General features: G+C 33.0%; 1 protein-coding gene; it reads right to left on the reverse strand.

The window, feature by feature from the left end:
- Window positions 1–11,463: 11,463 nt before the first annotated feature.
- Window positions 11,464–19,109, reverse strand: FFUJ_12239 (probable polyketide synthase; the record flags this gene model as incomplete). XM_023581821.1 has 4 exons in its annotated part: window positions 11,464–17,894; window positions 17,947–18,084; window positions 18,139–18,319; window positions 18,381–19,109. 4 exons carry the CDS (start codon window positions 19,107–19,109, stop codon window positions 11,464–11,466), a joined length of 7,479 nt encoding a protein of 2,492 aa, XP_023434455.1.
- Window positions 19,110–19,396: the final 287 nt, after the last annotated feature.

Raw genomic sequence — 19,396 nt, forward strand, 5'->3', positions numbered from 1 at the left:
GAATTAAGTTAACTTTTATATAAGTTACTTAATAAAAGTTAAATTAACCTTTATTAATTAAATATATATATCTAAATATATAACTAATTAACCTTATATCTAAAAGCAGTTAAAGTAATATTAATAAAGAAGTAGTAGTTTAAATTAGGGATATATTCTTTATAATTACTTTTATAAAAAATTAAAAAGCTTTAAGGATTAACTTTAAGGAGTTATTATAATATTTTTTAATTTAACCTTAAAGGTAATTAAACTGTAATTTAGCCTTAAGGACTATTATTAAAGTCCTTAAAGTTTAAGCTTAAGCTTATTAGACTATCTCTTTAATAGGCATTAAAGTCTATAGCTATATATTAAGCTTTAAGATTATAACTTTAGGGTTAAAAAAAGTAAGTTTAATTTCTTTAAAACCCTTCTTAATATTTAACTTAATTATAGTCTTTTAAAAGGTAATATAAAAGGCTAAAAAGAACTTAATTTTAAAAATATAAATTATAGACTATTTAATTAATTACTTTATTTTTTAATTATAAGCCTTTTTTAATAGCTTAAAGTACTTAATATTAAGTAGCTAAAATAAATATAATAAATAAAGAGATATATAAAAGGTAATAATATTATTAACTTTATAATTTATTTAAAAATTAATAAATTAATAACTTTTATAGCTATTAAAGATTAAAAAATAATAAAAATTAATTAATTAATTAGTTATATATTAATTAAAGTATTTTAAATTAATTAAAGCCTATTTTATTATCTATTTAGCTATTTAATATTATAGTAATAGCCTAAATACTTAAAAGGTTATTATTTTAATATTAATTAATAAAGTAATATTAATTTATAATTACTATATATAAATTAATTATTTAGCCTTTTATATTAATTACCTAAATTATAGTAATTTATTTTTATTTTTAGGCTAAATTAACTTTAGGTTTTTATACCTTTTTAAGCTAATAATTACTATATTATTTAATATTATATTTATTATAAAGCCAGTTTTATTAAAGTTTTAAATACTATATTTTATAATTATATTTTATATAAGCCTAAATTAGTTATAAATAATAGTTAAATCTCTATATTAAGCTTTTTAATAGTTATATTTATAAAAAGAATATATTTTAAGCTATAATTATTACTTAATAAAATTAATAGCTTAATACCTATTAATTAATAATATATTATATTTAATAAATACTTAATTTACTATTTCCTTAATATTATAATATTAAAAAAGAAATTCTTATAAATTTAAATTTAAAATATACTTAATTATAACCTATTTCTCTTAATTATTTAGTTTTTAATTATTAAGGATATAATTAATATAAGCCTAATAACCTTAAGATTAATAATAAAATATATAAAAGAGAATATTATAAAGAAATATAGCTTATTATAAACTTAATTTTAGGTTTTCTTAATAGGCCTAAAGTATAAAATTTATATAAGCCTTAAAAGTAAATTAAAATATATTATTTAATTAAGAATTAATTAATTAAATAATATTAATATAAAGTAAGGGATTTTTATATTACTTACTTATTTATATTGCTTACTTATTGTATATATTATATTATATAGTATAATCTATTTTTTCCCTTTTTTATTAATAGTCTTTAACTTTTAATAGCCTACTTAAATTTATATAAAACTTAATATATTTTCTTTTTATAAAACCTTATAATTACCCCTCTTTTATTTATTTTATAATATATTATTTCTTTTATTTTTATACTTTTATAGTTTAAAATTATAATAAGTTTAATATTTATAGCAGTTTTATTTTCCTTAATACCTTTTTAGCTTATTACTTAATGCCTTTAAGCTATATATTATATAAGCTATTTAGGTAAATAGCCTTAATAAATATTAACTAATTATAGCTTAAAGCTATCTCTTTAAATAACTTAATTTTAAGCTTATTAACCTTTTTTATTTTAAGCTTTAAGAATCCTTTATTAATTAACTAATAGTAAGGCTATAAGACCTTAAGGATCTTATAATTAAAGGCTATTAACTTAATATAATTAATATTATTTATATTATTTATATACTTTTTTTTTTTTTCCCTTACTATTAGCCTTATAAGGCTATTAAGCTTTTAACTTTATATATAAAGGCTTAAATAATAAGGCCCTTATAGTAGGCCTATATCTTAAAGATTAAAATTATATAAAGTTTATTTGCCTTAATGGTATAATTACTGCCTTAATTAAGTAGTATTAATACTACTTACCCCTTAGCAGCTATATTAACCTTTTTCCTTTACCTTACCTAAAAGATCTTAAATTAACCTTTTTAATATACTAGGCTAAATTTATTATACTTTTAAAATATATTTTCTAACCTAATTATTAATTATAATTACTAATATTAATTATAGCTACTATTACAATACTATATAATAGCCTATAGGCCAATTAGGCCTATTATATAACTAATTATAATCTTATTAATATAATTAAATTAATACTAATAAAAGCTATAGGCTATAAATATTATAAGCTTTATATAATAGCTATAGCTATTAAAAAGAACTTCTTATTAAAGAACCAATCTAGCCTAATTAAAATAGCTATTTTTAATTATATTTTAATTAATATAATTAATTATATAAATTTAAATATCCTATTTTATATAATATCTCTAAATTAGCTAGCTAAAGAGTTATTATAATTAAGGGATTTAAAAGAAGCTATAAGGTAAGGCAGGACCCTAATAACTAATTAGGCTACCTTTCTAGCTGCCTTTTTAGGCCTAAACTTAGCTGCCTATAAAGAGTGGCTATAGAATGTAATCATTAAGGCCGAATATATGCTCGGCTTCCTCCCGCTTGTATAGGGGTCAAACGTATCTGCAAACAGAGTTCTGGAATAAATGCGGGGTAATGGCGGGGTTGGACTGAAGGTTCTGTTAAAGTTAGAATCTGGTACTGTAAGGTAAAGTTAAAGTAGTAAAGATAAGGGATAGTATATATGCTAAAGGAATTAGGTTGACTTTTGTATAAGTTAATTGGCAAAAGTCAAATTGACCTCTATTAATTGAATGTATATGCCTGGGTATATAACTAATTAACCTTATATCTAAAAGCTGCAGTTAAAGTGATATTAATAAAGAAGTAGTAATTTAAACTAGGGATTTATATACTTTTAAGTTAATTTAATTTTAATAGCTATATTATAAAAATTAATATAATTATTTTTATTAATAAATAAGTTAATTAAAGGGATTATATTAAAATCTTTAATTAAATAAGCCTTATTAAAATTAAATTATAGACTCTTTTTAATAGGTATTATAATAAAGTAGCTATAGTATTATTAATAATTATAATTAAAAGAAAGGTTAAGATAAATAACTTACTATTAAAGTATTTTTTTTCCCCTTACTATTAGCCTTATAAGGCTATTAAGCTATTAACTTTATATATAAAGGCTTAAATAAAAAGGCCCTTATAGTAAGCCTATATCTTAAAGGTTAAAATTATATAAAATTTATTTACCTTAATAATATAATTACTGCCTTAATTAAGTAATATTAATATTACTTACCTTTTAGTAGCTATATTAGCCTTTTTCCTTTATTTTAGCTAAAAAATTTTAAATTAACCTTTTTATATATTAAGCTAAATCTATTATAAAGTATATTTCCTAACCTAACTTTCTCTATTAATTATAGCTATTAATATTAATTATAGCCATTAATATAATATTTATATAAAATAGCCTATAGCTATATAATTAGGCCTACTATATAACTAGCTATAACCTTAATATAACTATTAGGCCTGCTTTATAGAAAGTTAATAAAAATAAATTAAAAAAGATCTATATAATAATAGCTATTATTAAAAAGAACTTCTTATTAAAATATTAATTTAATTTAATTAAAATAGCAATCTTTAATTATATATTAATTAAGTTAATTAATTATATAATTTATTAGCTTTATTTTAATATAATTAATTTAAATTAAATTTATTATAAGCTATTAAATCTAAAAAAGCTAAAAAAAGACTTAAAGAAAGGTTATTCCCTTTAGTTAAACTAAATAGCCTTCTTTATTGCCTTTATAGGCTTAAATATATATAAAAAGTAGCTTTTTAATATAATTAAAAGAGTTATTATAGCAAAAGAGGTATTACTTTTAATATAATAGGCTAGTTATAGTTTAAAACTATAAAAGTAAAGCTAGAATAATATATTTATATATAGAATTCTAAGATAAATATAAAGTAATAATAAAGTTAAACTAAAGGTTTAAAGAAATTAAGTTAACTTTTATATAAATTAATTAGTAAAGGTAAAATTAACTTAAAGTTAATAATAACTAGCTCTATTAATTAAATATATATACTTAGGTATATAACTAATTAACTTTATATTTAAAAGCAAATAAAGTAATATTAATAAAGAAGTAATAAGTTAAACTAAAGACTATTAAAGTATATTAAATAATTAAAGTATAATATATTATAGAGGTTAATATAAAACCTTTAAAATAAAGTTATAAAAGGAAGATTTTAGCTAGTTAAAAAGTAAGGCTTTTTAGCTAAATTAAATATATTTAAGTTTAGGCTATTTTTTTTTTTTTTTTTCCCTTACTATCAGCCTTATAAGGCTATTAAGCTTCTAACTTTATATATAAAGGCTTAAATAATAAGGCCCCTATAGTAAGCCTATATCTTAAAGGTTAAAATTATATAAGGTTTATCTGCCTTAATGGCGTAATTACTGCCTTAATTAAGTAGTATTAATACTGCCTGCAGGTCCACCCTTAGCAGCTATATTAGCCTTCTTTCTTCACCCTACCTAAAAGATCTTAAATTAACCTTTTTAACCAGGCTAAGTCTATTATATTTCTAAAATACATTCCCTAACCTATTAGTTATAGTTACTAATATTAATTATAGCCACTATTATAATACCTACTATATATAATAGCCTACAGGCCAATTAGGCCTATTATATAATTAATTATAACCTTATTAATATAATTAAATTAATACTAATAAAAGCTATAGGCTATAAATGCTATAAGCTTTATATAATAGCTATAGCTATTAAGAAGAACTTCTTATTAAAAAACCAATTTAGCTTAATTAAAATAGCTACTTTTAATTATACCTTAATTAATATAATTAGTTATATAGATTTAAATATCCTATTTTATATAATATCTCTAAATTAGCTAGCTAAAGAGCTATTATAATTAAAGGATCTAAAAAAAGCTATAAGGTAAGGTAAGACTTAAATAACTAATTAAGCTACCTTTCTAGCTGCCTTTTTAGGCCTAAACTTAGCTGCCTATAAAGAGTGGCTATAGAATATAATTATTAAGGCTAAATATATACTTAGCTTTCTCCTGCTTATATAGAGGTTAACAGGCCGGTTATAGTCTAAGACTATAAAAGTAAAGGGATATATATCTGCAAATAGAGTTCTAAGATAAATATAAGGTAATGGCAGGGTTAGACTAAAGGTTTAAAGGAATTAGGTTAACTTTTATATAAGTTAGTTAGCAAAAGTTAAATTAACCTAAAGTTAATAATAACTCTACTAAATTAAATATATATACCTAGGCATATAACTAATTAACCTTATATCTAAGAGCAGTTAAAGTGATATCAGTAAAGAAGTAGTGGTTTAAACTGGAGAAGTTTAGGCTATAATTAAGGCAATTAACTTAATAATATTAACTTAATAAAGCTTTACTATTTAAAAGGTAAGAAATATTTAAATTATAATAGATTTTAAAGCTACTTAAATACCTTTTAAGGCTAATATATAAACTTAAAAAAAAATTATTATAAAGAAATTTTAACTTTTTAATATTTTATTTTATTATAACTTAAATTTTAAATTTTTTTTAAAAATTATATAAATTAATATTTTATAATTTTCTTTTTAATTTAAATTATTATTTATTTATTAATTTTTTTTCCTTACTATTAGCTTAATAAAGCTATTAAGCTTTTAACTTTTTATTTAAAGGCTTAAATAATAAAGCTCTTATAGTAAGCCTATATTTTAAAAGTTAAAATTATATAAAGTTTATTTACCTTAATAATATAATTACTGCCTTAATTAAGTAGTATTAATACTACTTACCTCTTAATAGCTATATTAGCCTTCTTTCTTTACTTTAGCTAAAAGATCTTTAATTAACCTATTTAATATATTAGGCTAAGTCTATTATACTTAAGTTTACTTTTTAATTTAACTATTAATTACAGTTATTAATATTACTTATAGCTATTAATATCTTTAGTTTAAATTATTACTTCTTTATTAATATTACTTTATTTACAGTTCTTTAATATAAGGTTAATTAATTATATACCTTAATATATATATTTAATTAATAAATTTAATTATTATTAACTTTAAGTTAATTTAATGTAGTTAATAAGCAAGCGCTGCAGATAAGCAAGCGCTGCACTTTTCTCTTCTATATCTAACTTTTTATCTAATTAGATAATTCTTAACAACCAAAAATGCCATAACCTTTAGATAAAGCTAGAACTCTTCTTATACTTTAGGCCCTTTAAAATAATCCTAAACTTAATATTTAATATATTATAAAGAACTATAAGATTAATAAAAGATAATTATATTATCACTAAAATAGTATTTAATTATAATGCAATTCTATTTTAAATTTATAAAAACTATTTAATTTAAAGAAATAGATAATAGTTTAATTTATTTTTAATTTAAATTTATAAGGATTTCCTTTATAATTGCATTTTATAGAAAAAATAGCTAATTCTCTACTAGCTAACTGTAATATATTACCTATTAATAAGTGCTAGGCTTATAACTTTATAAAGTAATAATTAAAGTTAAAAATATATTTATTTTAAAAATATAACTATTAAAAAGCTAAATATAAAAATCTAGCTATTATTTATAGCTAATTTAGGCTTATATAAAATATAATTATAAAATATAGTATCTATTTAAATAATATTTAGAACTTTAATAAAATAGGCTTTATAATAGGCCTTATTATAGCTAAAATAGCTATTATAGGTTTAAAAATATAAAAAAGGCTAAAATTAATATAGCCTAAAAACTAAAAATAGATTACTATAATTTAGGTAATTAATATAAAAAGTTAAGTAATTATATTATTTATTATTAATATAGGCTAATATTACCTTATTAATTAATATTAAAAATATAACCTTTTATTAAATTAGGTTATTATAATAAGCTAAAATAGGTAGATAAATAATAAGTTAAGTCTTAAGTAATTAAAGTACTTTAATTAATCTATAACTAACTAATTAATTAATCTTTATTATCTCCTAATCCTTAATAGTTATAAAAGCTATTATTTAGTTAATTTTAAGAGATATTATAAAAAGAATAAGATTATTATACTCTATATACTGGCTTATATATCTTATTTACTCTAGCCTCTTAATATTAAATGCTTTAGGCCACTAAAAAAGGCTTATAGCTAAAAAATAGAATATCTAATTAAATACTTTATAACTTATATTTCTAAAATTAAGTTCTTTTCTGCCTTTTATATTGCATTTAAAGCTATTTTTATAGAAAGTAATATTTAGGGGGGTTTTAAAGAAGCTAGACTTACTTCTCTTAATTTAAAAACTATAATCTTAAAGCTTAATATATAGTTATAGACCTTAATACCTCTTAAAAAGGCCACTTAACTATTAATATTATAGGCTTTAAAGACCCTAAAGATAGTAATAAAGGCCTAATTTTAATTTAAATACCTTAAAAGGTAAATTAGAAGGCATTATAGTAGCTCCTTAAAGTCTATTATTAAAGCTTTAAAGTTAACTATTAAGGTAATAAAGGCAGTTATATATAAGGTTATCTTATTAAGGGCTAAGCTTTATAATCTTTAAAATATAAATAAAATATTAAGCTAGTACTATAAAGTAAAAAAGATTAAATTATAGAAAAAAGGGATTATAATTATATAAAAAGTATTATAAGTAATTAATTAAATAGATATTAATATATAAATAATAGCTAAATTATTAAGAAATAGTAAATTAAAAAAAATTAAAGTAATTAAGTAATTAATATTATAGTATATATAGTAAAGGCAATTATAATATAAAGACTTATTAAATAGCTCTTAAGTTATTTAAAGAGGAATTTAATAAGTAAAAGCTAGCCTTTTTAAACTATAGGTTAAGCTTTTTAAGCTATAGGTTAAAAAGGTTAAGAAAAATGGTATATATACTTAAATAGTATATATACTTATTAAATATATTATAATTAATTAAGTAAATTACTATTTAAAAAAATCTTTTATTACTGTTTTAAGTAAAGTTATTACTAATTTTTAAAGGATTTATTAATAGCTTATTAAGCTTAAAATTAATTATAGTAATTCTTTATAGGTTTACTATTATACTTAAGTAGCTTAAGGTAAAAACTTTAGGATTATTATAGTAAATTAATAATAGTTAGATAAATATAATAGTATTATATTAATTAAAGCTTAAAGAAATAAAATTTTATTTAAGGAAGTCTTAAAGTTATATAGTAATAAACTAATTAGCCTTATTATTAAGTTATTATTATATAAAATTCTAAAAATTTATTTAAAAAACCTAATAATTAATAATTAAAATAAAGTAATTAATAATAAGTCTAAAATACTAAAAAGACCTTTTATTTCTTTAAAATAACTTTTATTTTTTATTTTAAAAATACTTATTTTTATTTTACTTAAATATATTTTTAAATTAGCTAAATTTAATAAATTTAAAGACATATATTAAACCTATTAAGGCAATAGGCAGTATATTTTCTAATAAAGAACTTTATTTCCCTAAAAAGAAGGTTATATAGTTAGAATACCTCTCTTTTAAGCTAGCTAGGTTAATAGAAAATTGCCTCAATTAAGCACGAATAGAATAAGCGGTTCAACACCTAGTTTATGCGGCAAAATATCTCAATCCCCTGTACAATTATCCACCATGCTCCGGTCTAGCTTGTTTCCGATAAAGCCGGTACAGGACAGAGAAGTATGATGACCCGTACTGTTGTAGACAGCTGCATATAGAGACTGGTAAAGTCGCATTGGAGGGTTGGCCATTGATCGTCTAGTTTCCCCCCAGCTCCAGGACCATATCCATAACGTCCCCCACCCAAAGACCGGCCACCCCTATAGACTGGCTACCTCAGCTAAAACACTAAAAACCTAATATTATAATTAATTAATAAATTATTATAACACTATATTTTTTATATTAAATAAAACTTTAGTTAGTAAATATTTATATAGAAATTAATATAAAGATCTTTAAGTTTTAATTTCTTAATTTTATTTATTATTCTTTTTAGTTATAAAGTTTTTTATATCTATTTATAAGCTTTCTTTATTGCTAGAATCTTTATAAACTTTATATTTAGGTTATAAATAACTTTTTTATATTATTTTAGTTAATTTTCTTTATTTTCTTACTGTAAAATACTTATTTCTCTATTCTATTACTTAATATTAAAGTTATAATAATTTAATTAACTGCTAATTTTCTTAAAAAGCAGCCTAATAGTTAAATCTTATATTATAGAAGCTAGAATTTAGCCTAAAGCTTATTAAAGCTATATAGATAAATAGGAAGTCTTTAAGAGACTTAAATCCTACTCTTTTACTAGTAAATTTACTGTAATAATAGAAAAAGGTATCTTTATAACTATTAAGTTTATTAAGACCTTTACTAGGTTTATAGGCTACAGTATAGTGGCTTTAAAGCCAATAATTATATTAAATTTTATAATAGCTTCTTTTTAAGCCTTATTATAAGTATATAGAAATGTAATCTTACTAATATAACTATTATTAGAGATAGAAGTAAGATCTAAAAGAAGATAATAATATACCTTCTTTAAAGGACTAAAAACTATAATATTTAGTGGCTAAAAGATATAAGAAATATAAATAGGAAGAAATAATAGATATATATTATTATTATAATATTTCTAAAGGAAATTTTCTATAATATAACTTCTATAGCTATTAAGAATAAGAAGTTAGGGTTTATTTTTCTTTTTAAGCTATATTAATAAAATAAAGACTTTTCTTAATTAAACTAATACTAATTTATTACTTATTTAGCCTTTATTACTATATATAAATTTTTAGTCTTTTAAGAAATTTAAATTTTTAGGGAAATATTATTATTAAACTATTTTCTTCTTAAAAATAACTATAGGTTTTAAAATCTTTTTAGTTATTAAAATATACTTAAGAATTATAATCTAGGCATAAAAATTAGGCTAATAAATAAATACTAACTTTTTTAATTAATAATTAAAAAATAGACTATTTATTCTTATTCTTTCTATTATTTTAATTTTATTAATATTATATCTATTTCCCTACTTAATTAGGTATATTACTAGTATTATAAGAAGTATAAAAAATACCTTTATTAATTTAAAAGAAGCTTTATAATATTAATTAAAGTTAATTTTCTTGCCTTTTAATATCTTAATATTAGGATTTTATCTTAAAAAGCCCTATAATTAGTTCTTTTTAATACTTTCTAAAAAGCTATTATAAATAGCAATCTTACTAATAAACTCTCTAACTTACTAATATAATATAAGGTATTTTAAATTAGCTTAAATAATAATTTAGTCTTAAAGACTCTTTTCTTAAGTATTAAAGAGCTTTTAGTAAGGTTTTTAAGCTTCTTTTAGTATTATACTTTTTTTAATTTAACTTTAAAGCGTAAAATAGTTAATACTATAAGCTTTAGCTGCTTTATTTACTAATATACTATCTATAATTATCTAAAGTATAGTACTTATATCTTTTTTAATAAAAAAAGGCATTCTAAATTAATTAGCATTAATTTAAAATTAATTAGAATTAAATTAATAGAGTTATAACTATTTAAAGTATATATAAATTAGGTAGCTAGGTTGAGAATAAGGTAGCCAGTCTGTAAGGGTGGCCGGTCTTTGGGTGGGGGACGTTAAAGCTTTTCCTTTGGGCTTTGTAGCTCGTAAATACGAATAAATGCGGGGGACAACAGGCAATCCACGTCGAGTCGCGGGACAATGGTTGCGTTCGGTGAGACAGCTCGCTGTCAAACATGGAAGAGTTAGCAGAAATCTGAGCTCCGCTTGTACTGTTATTTGGCCTGTGGACAAATCGGCACAGAATATACGCATACTGTTTCACATTGATGTAAGTACACACCAAGAGCCCAATAAGTCTCACAAGCAATTGTTCATACTAGCGAGCCAATGATCCAAGCAAAGTATAACGACATCGTCAATTAGTGTCAGAGAAACGCTTGTGAACGTGAAAAGCTCCTTGTGCATTCTTGGGGGAAGGAAAGTCAAAAGAACACATCTCCTTGCGCAAGTGCGCACATACATAACACCAGATCTGGCCCCGTTAACCAAACTTGACCAGTGAATATTCATGCAGTCTGCCCTCTCATCACTTCTTATCCTCAAGCTCACCTTCTTTCTTAACCCTGCGCCAGTCAACAAGCACATCGTCACACACCCGAGACAAAGAATGTCCCACAGACATAATCTTGAGCACCGGCACTTCAACACCTAACTCTTTCATGAACCATTCTCTAATCCGAATAGCCACAAGCGAATCAATACCTAGGCTAGCAACCGGCATGCTACCATCTACTTTCTCTGGGTCGATCTCGAGCATGTTACCCAGAGCCTGGGCAAAGCGCTTCTCAAGGATGGGCAAGCACTCGGCGGGATCATCGGCAGCGTCGAGTTGGGTCTCGACACTGACCATTCCAGCTGCTTGATCTTTGGCTGAGTCGTTTCCTAGCTGCTGCTGGCCGAGGTAGCCTAAAAGGCGTGGGTCGTCACGCCATTCTCCTTGGAAGACAGCCTTGATACCAGTGATAAGCTCAGGTGGTTGGCTCGAGCCGGGACGCCCACAAACGATTGCCTCTGCTAGCATCTCGTGCAGATCCGTCTCTGCCTGTCTCTCCAAGCGCGGGAGCAAAGCCTTATCTATGACAGCCGTATGTTCTGAACCGCGCCGGAAGATATATCCCAACCCTGTAAGAACTGAAATATGAACAATTGAACCAGCAAGACCGCGTCGTTTTCGCTGCTGTACAAGGCTGACCATGAAATGATTCGCGGCGGCGTAAGCAGATTGACCGACAGTTCCGATGATCGAAGTCGCCGAAGAGAAACAAACAAAGAAATCCAAGGCTGACTCTTTTTGACCGAAGGCGTTGTTGATGTTCTGGGTGCCTTGCACCTTGGGTCCCAGTACCGCCGCAAAGTCCTCCCAGGTCAGGTCGTGGAAAAGACGATCTCGGAGTACCATGGCGGCGTTCATGACACCGCCAATAGGTGGCATGGTAGATTCGATGTCCTCTCGTGCTGTGCAGAGCGATTCCATATCTGTGATGTCGACAGACAGAGCACGAACTGTAGCCGACTTTCGCGACATGAAGTTGAGCACACTAGATGGCACATTGGGATTCCGGCTGGCTAGAACCACGTTTCGTGCTCCATTGTCGACCATCCACTTGCACACCGAGATTCCCAAATCACCTGTCATCCCGAAAAGAAGATAGGATTTGCTCGGGAAAAAGAGATCACGGTGCTCGAGAGGTCTGACCAGAGCAGTGACGGTATTGGCAGCATGCCAATCAATCACGGTTGTTGGGCCCAAATCTTTGCTACTCTCTGACGCTATCCTGTCAATGAGTATTACCTGTGAATGGTCTTCCGAACTCTTTCGGTCTTCGGTGAGACACCTTGCGGCCAATTTGGCAAGGTAGGACCGGTTAATGCCATGGGTAAGATCCATCATACATCTGTGCGATATAGCGGAAACAGGCAGAGAGGCGGCTACTGACGTGTGCAGCGCCTCGTTGCGCAATTCTGAATGTTCTAGATCCACAAAGTTGCGCAAACCGCTCGGTTGTTTGTCTTGGATATCTTGCCTGGTGGCATAAGGGTGAATGAAATTGAATGCGGCAACCTGTGCAAGATCTGATGTTGTTTGGAAAACATCGAGGCCTTCTTCTTTAGTAACCTCCCCGATGGCCTCACTGAGGTTACTTGGAGCACCATGGATCCACACAGGTCCTGTCGTATTGCGTAGCAAGTTCTCTGCTAGTGCTTTTGCCAACAAGTCGGATAGCTGTGCCACGTTGATAGCACCGGTCTGAGAATCTTGCCAGCGATGCAACACTTGGTCATCAGTGATATTAGCAATGGAGCTGTTTGACGCAGAGAGACCAATGATATTGTCCCCAGATAGGAGTTCGCGACCCATGAAGATGTATTCAGGCTTGCCCCCCTCACAGCTGAGGGTGTGAAGGGACGAAGCTGTAACTCGCACTTCTATTCCATTCACCCGGGTACTGTCAATCGGGCTACTCTGTAGCTTCCAAGAGTCCTGGTACTTGACAAGATCTACAACTGGGCTTGCTGAGTTAAGATCAATATCCTCGATGACTTGCCGATATCTCGCAGTGGATTGACGGTTGATGACATCCAAAGGCTGTACTCTGGGTATGTACAGGGCCCCGTTTTTCAGAGTAAGCTCGGGCTCTATAGTCCACAACGTTTCATCAGACTTAGACTGATCCAAGATAGCAAGACGGAGAAGCATTCTTGCTAACATAGATGGATCAATGGTGGTCGGGTCGTCCACGTCGAGGAATTGAAGCTTGAGATCTCCACGCTCAGCCATCAACGTGCTTCCCATACCGACAGTGATGTTAGCCTCGGGGTTCGTCCCGGATGTGGCACCCGAAGTCACCCAAAGAACCGCATTCGCTGCTTGGAAGACTTTCTGCAACCCTTCAAACCTCGTTTGATCCATATTGCAGAATGAAGGGCTGTCTAGATCACCAAGACAGAGGACAGTTGATCCCCTGTTTACCTCGACATCTTCGAGACTGGACGCAATGCGAGTCTCAACCGGAATAGTAGAAGTTAGCAGGCTTTGTATCTGAGGAGCAAGCCCAGAGCCCACACCACCAATGATGACGATCTCACTGAGCGATGGCACACCATCAGGGCTGGCGAGCGGGTTTCTTAGTACAGAAACCGTCTCATCGACAGCCTGAGACACGATGACAGAACAGTAAGAAGGAGTTGAGCTTATGTCAACCCCTGAAAACCCGGTGGTCTTCAGGATCTCGTCCCATCGGTCAAGGGTGACAGTGGGTGCCCAGAGTCGTCCTTCATCCATGCCAAGGAACCATCCAGGCAAAGTAGCCATGATCATCTGAATGGGTAGAAAGTCACGAGTGATCTCTAGCAAAACCAGACGTCCTCCAGGCCGTAGGAGCTTTCGACACTGGCGTAGGGTGTTCTCCAAGCTGTGAGTTGCATGCAGACAGTTGGAAGCGATGAGCATATCGAACGAGCCTTCCGTGAAGCCTTGATCCACTGGGTCGTTTTCGATATTGAGTGTTTTAAAGGTGAGTTTGCTAGCGTGTTGGCTGAAAACGCTGCGAGCGTTCTCAAAGAAGCCGGTAGAAATATCTGTATAGGTGTAGGCTGCGTATCGAGTTTCCAAGGCATCCAGCACGGTACGGGTAGTGCCACCTGTACCGGCTCCTACCTCGACGATGCGCATTCGAGGATGCTCATGACCAAGCTGCTTAACGATAGCGCCCAAGTCGACGTTACCATCCCGAAATCCTATTCCTTCAAAGTAGAGTCGATCAAGCATGCCGTCTTGTACGAGCACCTTCAAAGGAGGGACAGTGCCACGAACGATGGGTATCAAGCTTTGGCCCATGGCGTGTAAAAGATTCATATCATTATTATCGGCAGGTCGACTGTTGCGCCATCGCTGGACCGTATCCAGTGTATCGTCTTTCCACTCAGTCCGAATGTCCGGATGTTGACCACTCTCAATCTGAGGGAACAGATGTTCCGTGACCCATCTCATCATATGCCTTCGGAACTTGCCCATTAGCATCAACTCAGGAGGCCTAATCTTGGATCGAAGCTGTCGCAAATAGAAGTATGCCGTTCTCACAAGTTGCTCATACAATAGTCGATCATCGTCAGAGAACTGGGTCCCTGAACCAGGTTCAAGCCCATAAGCGATATCTCTTGCCCAGATCTTGCCAGCGTAAAGCCATCTGTCCGGTGGTTTCCCGATGGCCGTCATTTGAACGCCACGCATTTGTACTTGTGTGTGACAACTCGCGGCGTCGAATATGTCCACATCGCCCGTGATGGTAGTGACATCAGTCAAGGTTACCACACTGTCGGCTTTGAGAATAGGAGCGTCGGACTCGCTTGGGGCCGTGCTGATCCTAACACTTTCAATACGAGTTGGAAGATATGTCGTCCCAATGCGGCCATCTCCAGGAAATGAGAAGGCGGTTAGGAGGCCTTGAACAGCAGTATCGATTGGGGCAGGGTGAGTGAGCGTATGAGTCCACGAAACCGGACTAGGGGAAGAAAGGGTGACTACCGTATGGCCGAGTCGGCGTAGCATCGATTTGGCCTGAAAGTCCCCAGAGTAATCAAATCCTTCTTTGGACAAGGACGAATAGACCTGTGCCATGTTCAGCTCACTCATAGGCAGCAGAGGCTCACTCCGAAGAGGTAGAGTATAGGCCGAGGGCTGTTCCAGCCAAAGCCGGATACGTCCGTTGAAATGAGCTGTAAGCTCGGTCTGGTGGGCATCTAGGGGCTGAGGCGCATCGACGGCACCGCTGTAGCAGGCCACGTTCGCATTTATGCAGCTTTGACTCTGACTCGTGACATGAATGGTGAAGAGAACTTCAAGACCCGAGGTATCATCTTCCAATCTCATGGCACGTACGATATCCATGTCTTGCATCTCAACAATACGAACTGACTGCTGCTCATCAACAAGACGTATCGCTGCCTCGTACGCCATTGAAAGATAGCCAGAGGCTGGAAACAAAATCTCGCCTTGGATCTTATGACCGCGCAGCCATGGAAGCTCCCTCAGTCTCATAACTTGCCTCCAATGAACCTCTCGTCTGGAATGCTCGCCATGAGAGACAGAACGACCCAGGAGTTCATGAGGCGCATGTTTTGGTGTTCGGAAGTTCCGCGAGGCTCTGGACTCTTTCCAAAAGAGGGTGGCATGATCCCATGAGTAATTTGGCAAGTTCTTCAAAATGGTCATTGATGATGGTTTGACGGCGCTGAAAGCGCGGCATATCCCGTTGAAGGTGATGGTAGGACGAGACGAAGGGAAGGATTTCCACAAGAGACCCAGGGCATCAGCAAATGCCTCTGCTGCACCTTCTCCTCGCTTTAGAACTCCCGAGTAAGGAAGAGAGACCCCAGTCAATGTCTTGATGATTTCTAAGCTGGGGCCCTTCAGAGCCGGATGTGGTCCAACTTCGAGAGCGCAGTCAAAGCATTGGTCTTCGTTGAGGGCTCTCGCCAAAGCCTGGCTGAAAAGAACAGGGTGCGTAAGGTTTTCAATCCAATACTGGCCTTGAAGAAGTTCACCCTCGGTATTGAAGGAGCGACTGCTACCATCTGACCCCCAAACACTAGAATACCAAGCACAACCCTTCTTTGGCTTTTGAACCTGGATGTCACACTGCTTCAATGACTCGAGATAGGGAGTGGCACATGGCTTCATGTGATGAGAGTGATACGCCGTGTCTACTGCTAGGACTCGGGCGAAGGTGCCGTTTTCCTCCAGACGAGACTTGGCCTCTTCGATAACTTCGGCGTCGCCTGCCAAGGTACAGCTCGTATAGGAGTTGCTTGCAGCCACAGTAATGCCTCCGGAAAGCTCGTTGCAGAATGACAACGCTTGGTCGTACGACAAGCCAACCGCCATCATACTCCCGCGCTTCCCTCCCGGACCTTGAGCTAAGTGAGAGTGGAAGCCCCTGTAGTAGGCAATGCGGATAGCATCTCCAGCACTCAGATACCCGGCAGCATATGCTGCGCCTATCTCACCAGACGAGTGACCAACAACCGCGGAGAGCTCTACCCCGACAACATGCAGAACATCCACAAGAGCGACTTGAATGGCTGTGCAGAGAGGTTGCGATACTGTGGCTTGGCCGACGCGAGAGGTTTCTTTGGGTGCATGAAGCTGCTCGGCAAGAGTCCAGTTGGGGCGATCACTTTCTGGAAGTGAGTCCAGACTGTGCTGCATCTGTTCCACCGAATTTCTGAACACCATAGAAGTCTGGTAAAGCCCTTCGCCCATTTTGGCCCACTGTGCACCTTGTCCTGTGAAGACACCAAGTACTCGGGGAGGTAACGATTCAGGAAGGGTTGTGATTCGTGAGTTGCTCTTAAGGGATTCTTTGCCCGCTTGGAGCTTTTCGACGAGACACTCCACCGAAGAACCAGAGAAGGCAGCCCGAAAAGGCAGATTTGTTCTCTTGAACAGAGTGTAGCCGAGTTGGCCAAGATTCGTAGTAGGGTGCTCTTTAAGGTACTCGGCTAGAGCTCCAGCGTTTGCCGCCAATGCTTGGCTCGAGTTTGCGGATAAGACAAAGGGACCGGCACCAATGGCGTTAGGCGCAGGGCTTCTTTCGCGCACGTAAGGGCCATCCCAGCTTTCGACTATGGCGTGGGCATTGGTTCCACCAAAGCCAAAGCTGTTCACACTCACACGGCGAGGGGCCCCGGGGGAAAGTGTTGGCCAAGGAGTTGTCTCTGTAGGTATCCGCAAGTTGTCGTAATACGGTCGGATCTTTGGGTTCAGTTCGTTGAAATGAAGGTTGGCTGGAATCTGGCTATGTTGAATTGCCAATGTAGCCTTGAGCACCCCAGCAAGTCCAGCAGTCCCTTCGGTGTGACCAATAACCGTCTTGACGCTGCCAACTAGAAGCTTGCTATCCGTGGGTTGTGTGTGATCTGGGAAGAAGACTTCTTGGATGGCACGAGCCTCAATAGCTGATCTGAATTAGCCATCTGTACGTGCTAATCACCAAATCATGTCACTCACGATCACCTGCTTGTGTGCCTGTACCATGGGCTTCAAAGAATTGAGGACGATCGGATTCCCGATTCGGATCTAGTCCACACTTTGCGTAAGTGTCTCGGATAAGTTGGGCCTGAGCATTCGAGCTAGGCATTGTAATACCTTAAGATAGATTAGCATACCACTAAGAAAGAAGATTGGCACTTATAAACAAACCCGGTGTCTTTCCGTCTGAGTTCACGCCTGTCTCTCGAATAACGCATTCGATATGGTCACTATCCGCAAGGGCTTTAGTTAGAGTCTTAAGGAGAAGCACAGAAAAGCCCTCGCCTCTCGTATATCCGTCTGCTGAGGCATCCCACATGTATGATCGCCCATTAGGCGACAGCATGTTCAACTTTCGGTTTTCACGGTCAGCTCCAGTACATAATTCTTGGTGTTATCATTTCTTGTCATACCTTGGACTCTGAAATAAACGGTTCCGGTCCGAGGATCAGATTTGATCCTGCTGCAACAGCCAGCTTGGCGTCTCCGCTACGGAGAGCAGATACTGCTTGATGCAAGGCAACAAGACTGGAAGAGCACGCTGTGTCGATGGCGACTGAAGGGCCTTTCCAGTCGTAAAAATATGATACACGGTTAGCAAGTATAGACATAGCCGCACCGGTCGCATGGTATTGTGGCAGGGTACTGTCGATTCCCCGAATAGCAGCAAACTGGTAGTCGAAGCTCATGCATCCCACAAACACAGCGGTAGATGACCCTCGAAGCTGTTCGATCGAGTATCCTGCTGACTCAACACTCTCGTAGACTGTTTCTAGGAGAATGCGTTGCTGAGGGTCCATTGCCTCTGCTTCCTTTGGGTTAATCGCGAAGAAATCGCGATCAAACCCTCGCGGGTCATCATCAAGTAGATAGGCGTGCTTAACATTTGTGCTCCATTGGAGAGTAAGCCTCAACCCTTTTATCAAGTCCGAGGGACTCACCCCATGATGCTGACTATCAGCGTTATAAAAGGCCTCGGTGCTGAACCGTCTAGGAGGGATCTTCTGTACAACATCCCTTGGATTGTCGAGAAGCTCCCATAGTTTTGATGGCGACGAGGCACCTCCAGGGAAACGACAACTAGTGCCCACGATAGCAATAGGCTCCCTTGCGTAATATTTCTCAGAGATTTGGCTTCCCATTGTGGAGGAAAGCTGATAGTAGATTGAGGTTGCGGTGAGGTGACTTGGCTGAAGTAGAACGAAAAGTAATTGGAGTTTTCCACGAGCTTGTATATGATGTTCTTCTGGTTAGGTTCACAAGCGATACCATATTTAGGTATAAATTGAAGGCCTGTGAAAACGTGATAATAATTCAAGAGTGAGTTCTAAGCCAAAGCGCAGTTCGGCGTCCGGAGATAAGCTCTTGTCTCCTTTCAAGCACCTGTGTTTCCCAAGCTAGATGGAGTAGTAAGAGCGATGCCGATGAG

This window comes from Fusarium fujikuroi, chromosome FFUJ_chr08 (genome assembly GCF_900079805.1).
Source record: "Fusarium fujikuroi IMI 58289 draft genome, chromosome FFUJ_chr08".
Taxonomy (NCBI): Eukaryota; Fungi; Ascomycota; class Sordariomycetes; order Hypocreales; family Nectriaceae; genus Fusarium; species Fusarium fujikuroi.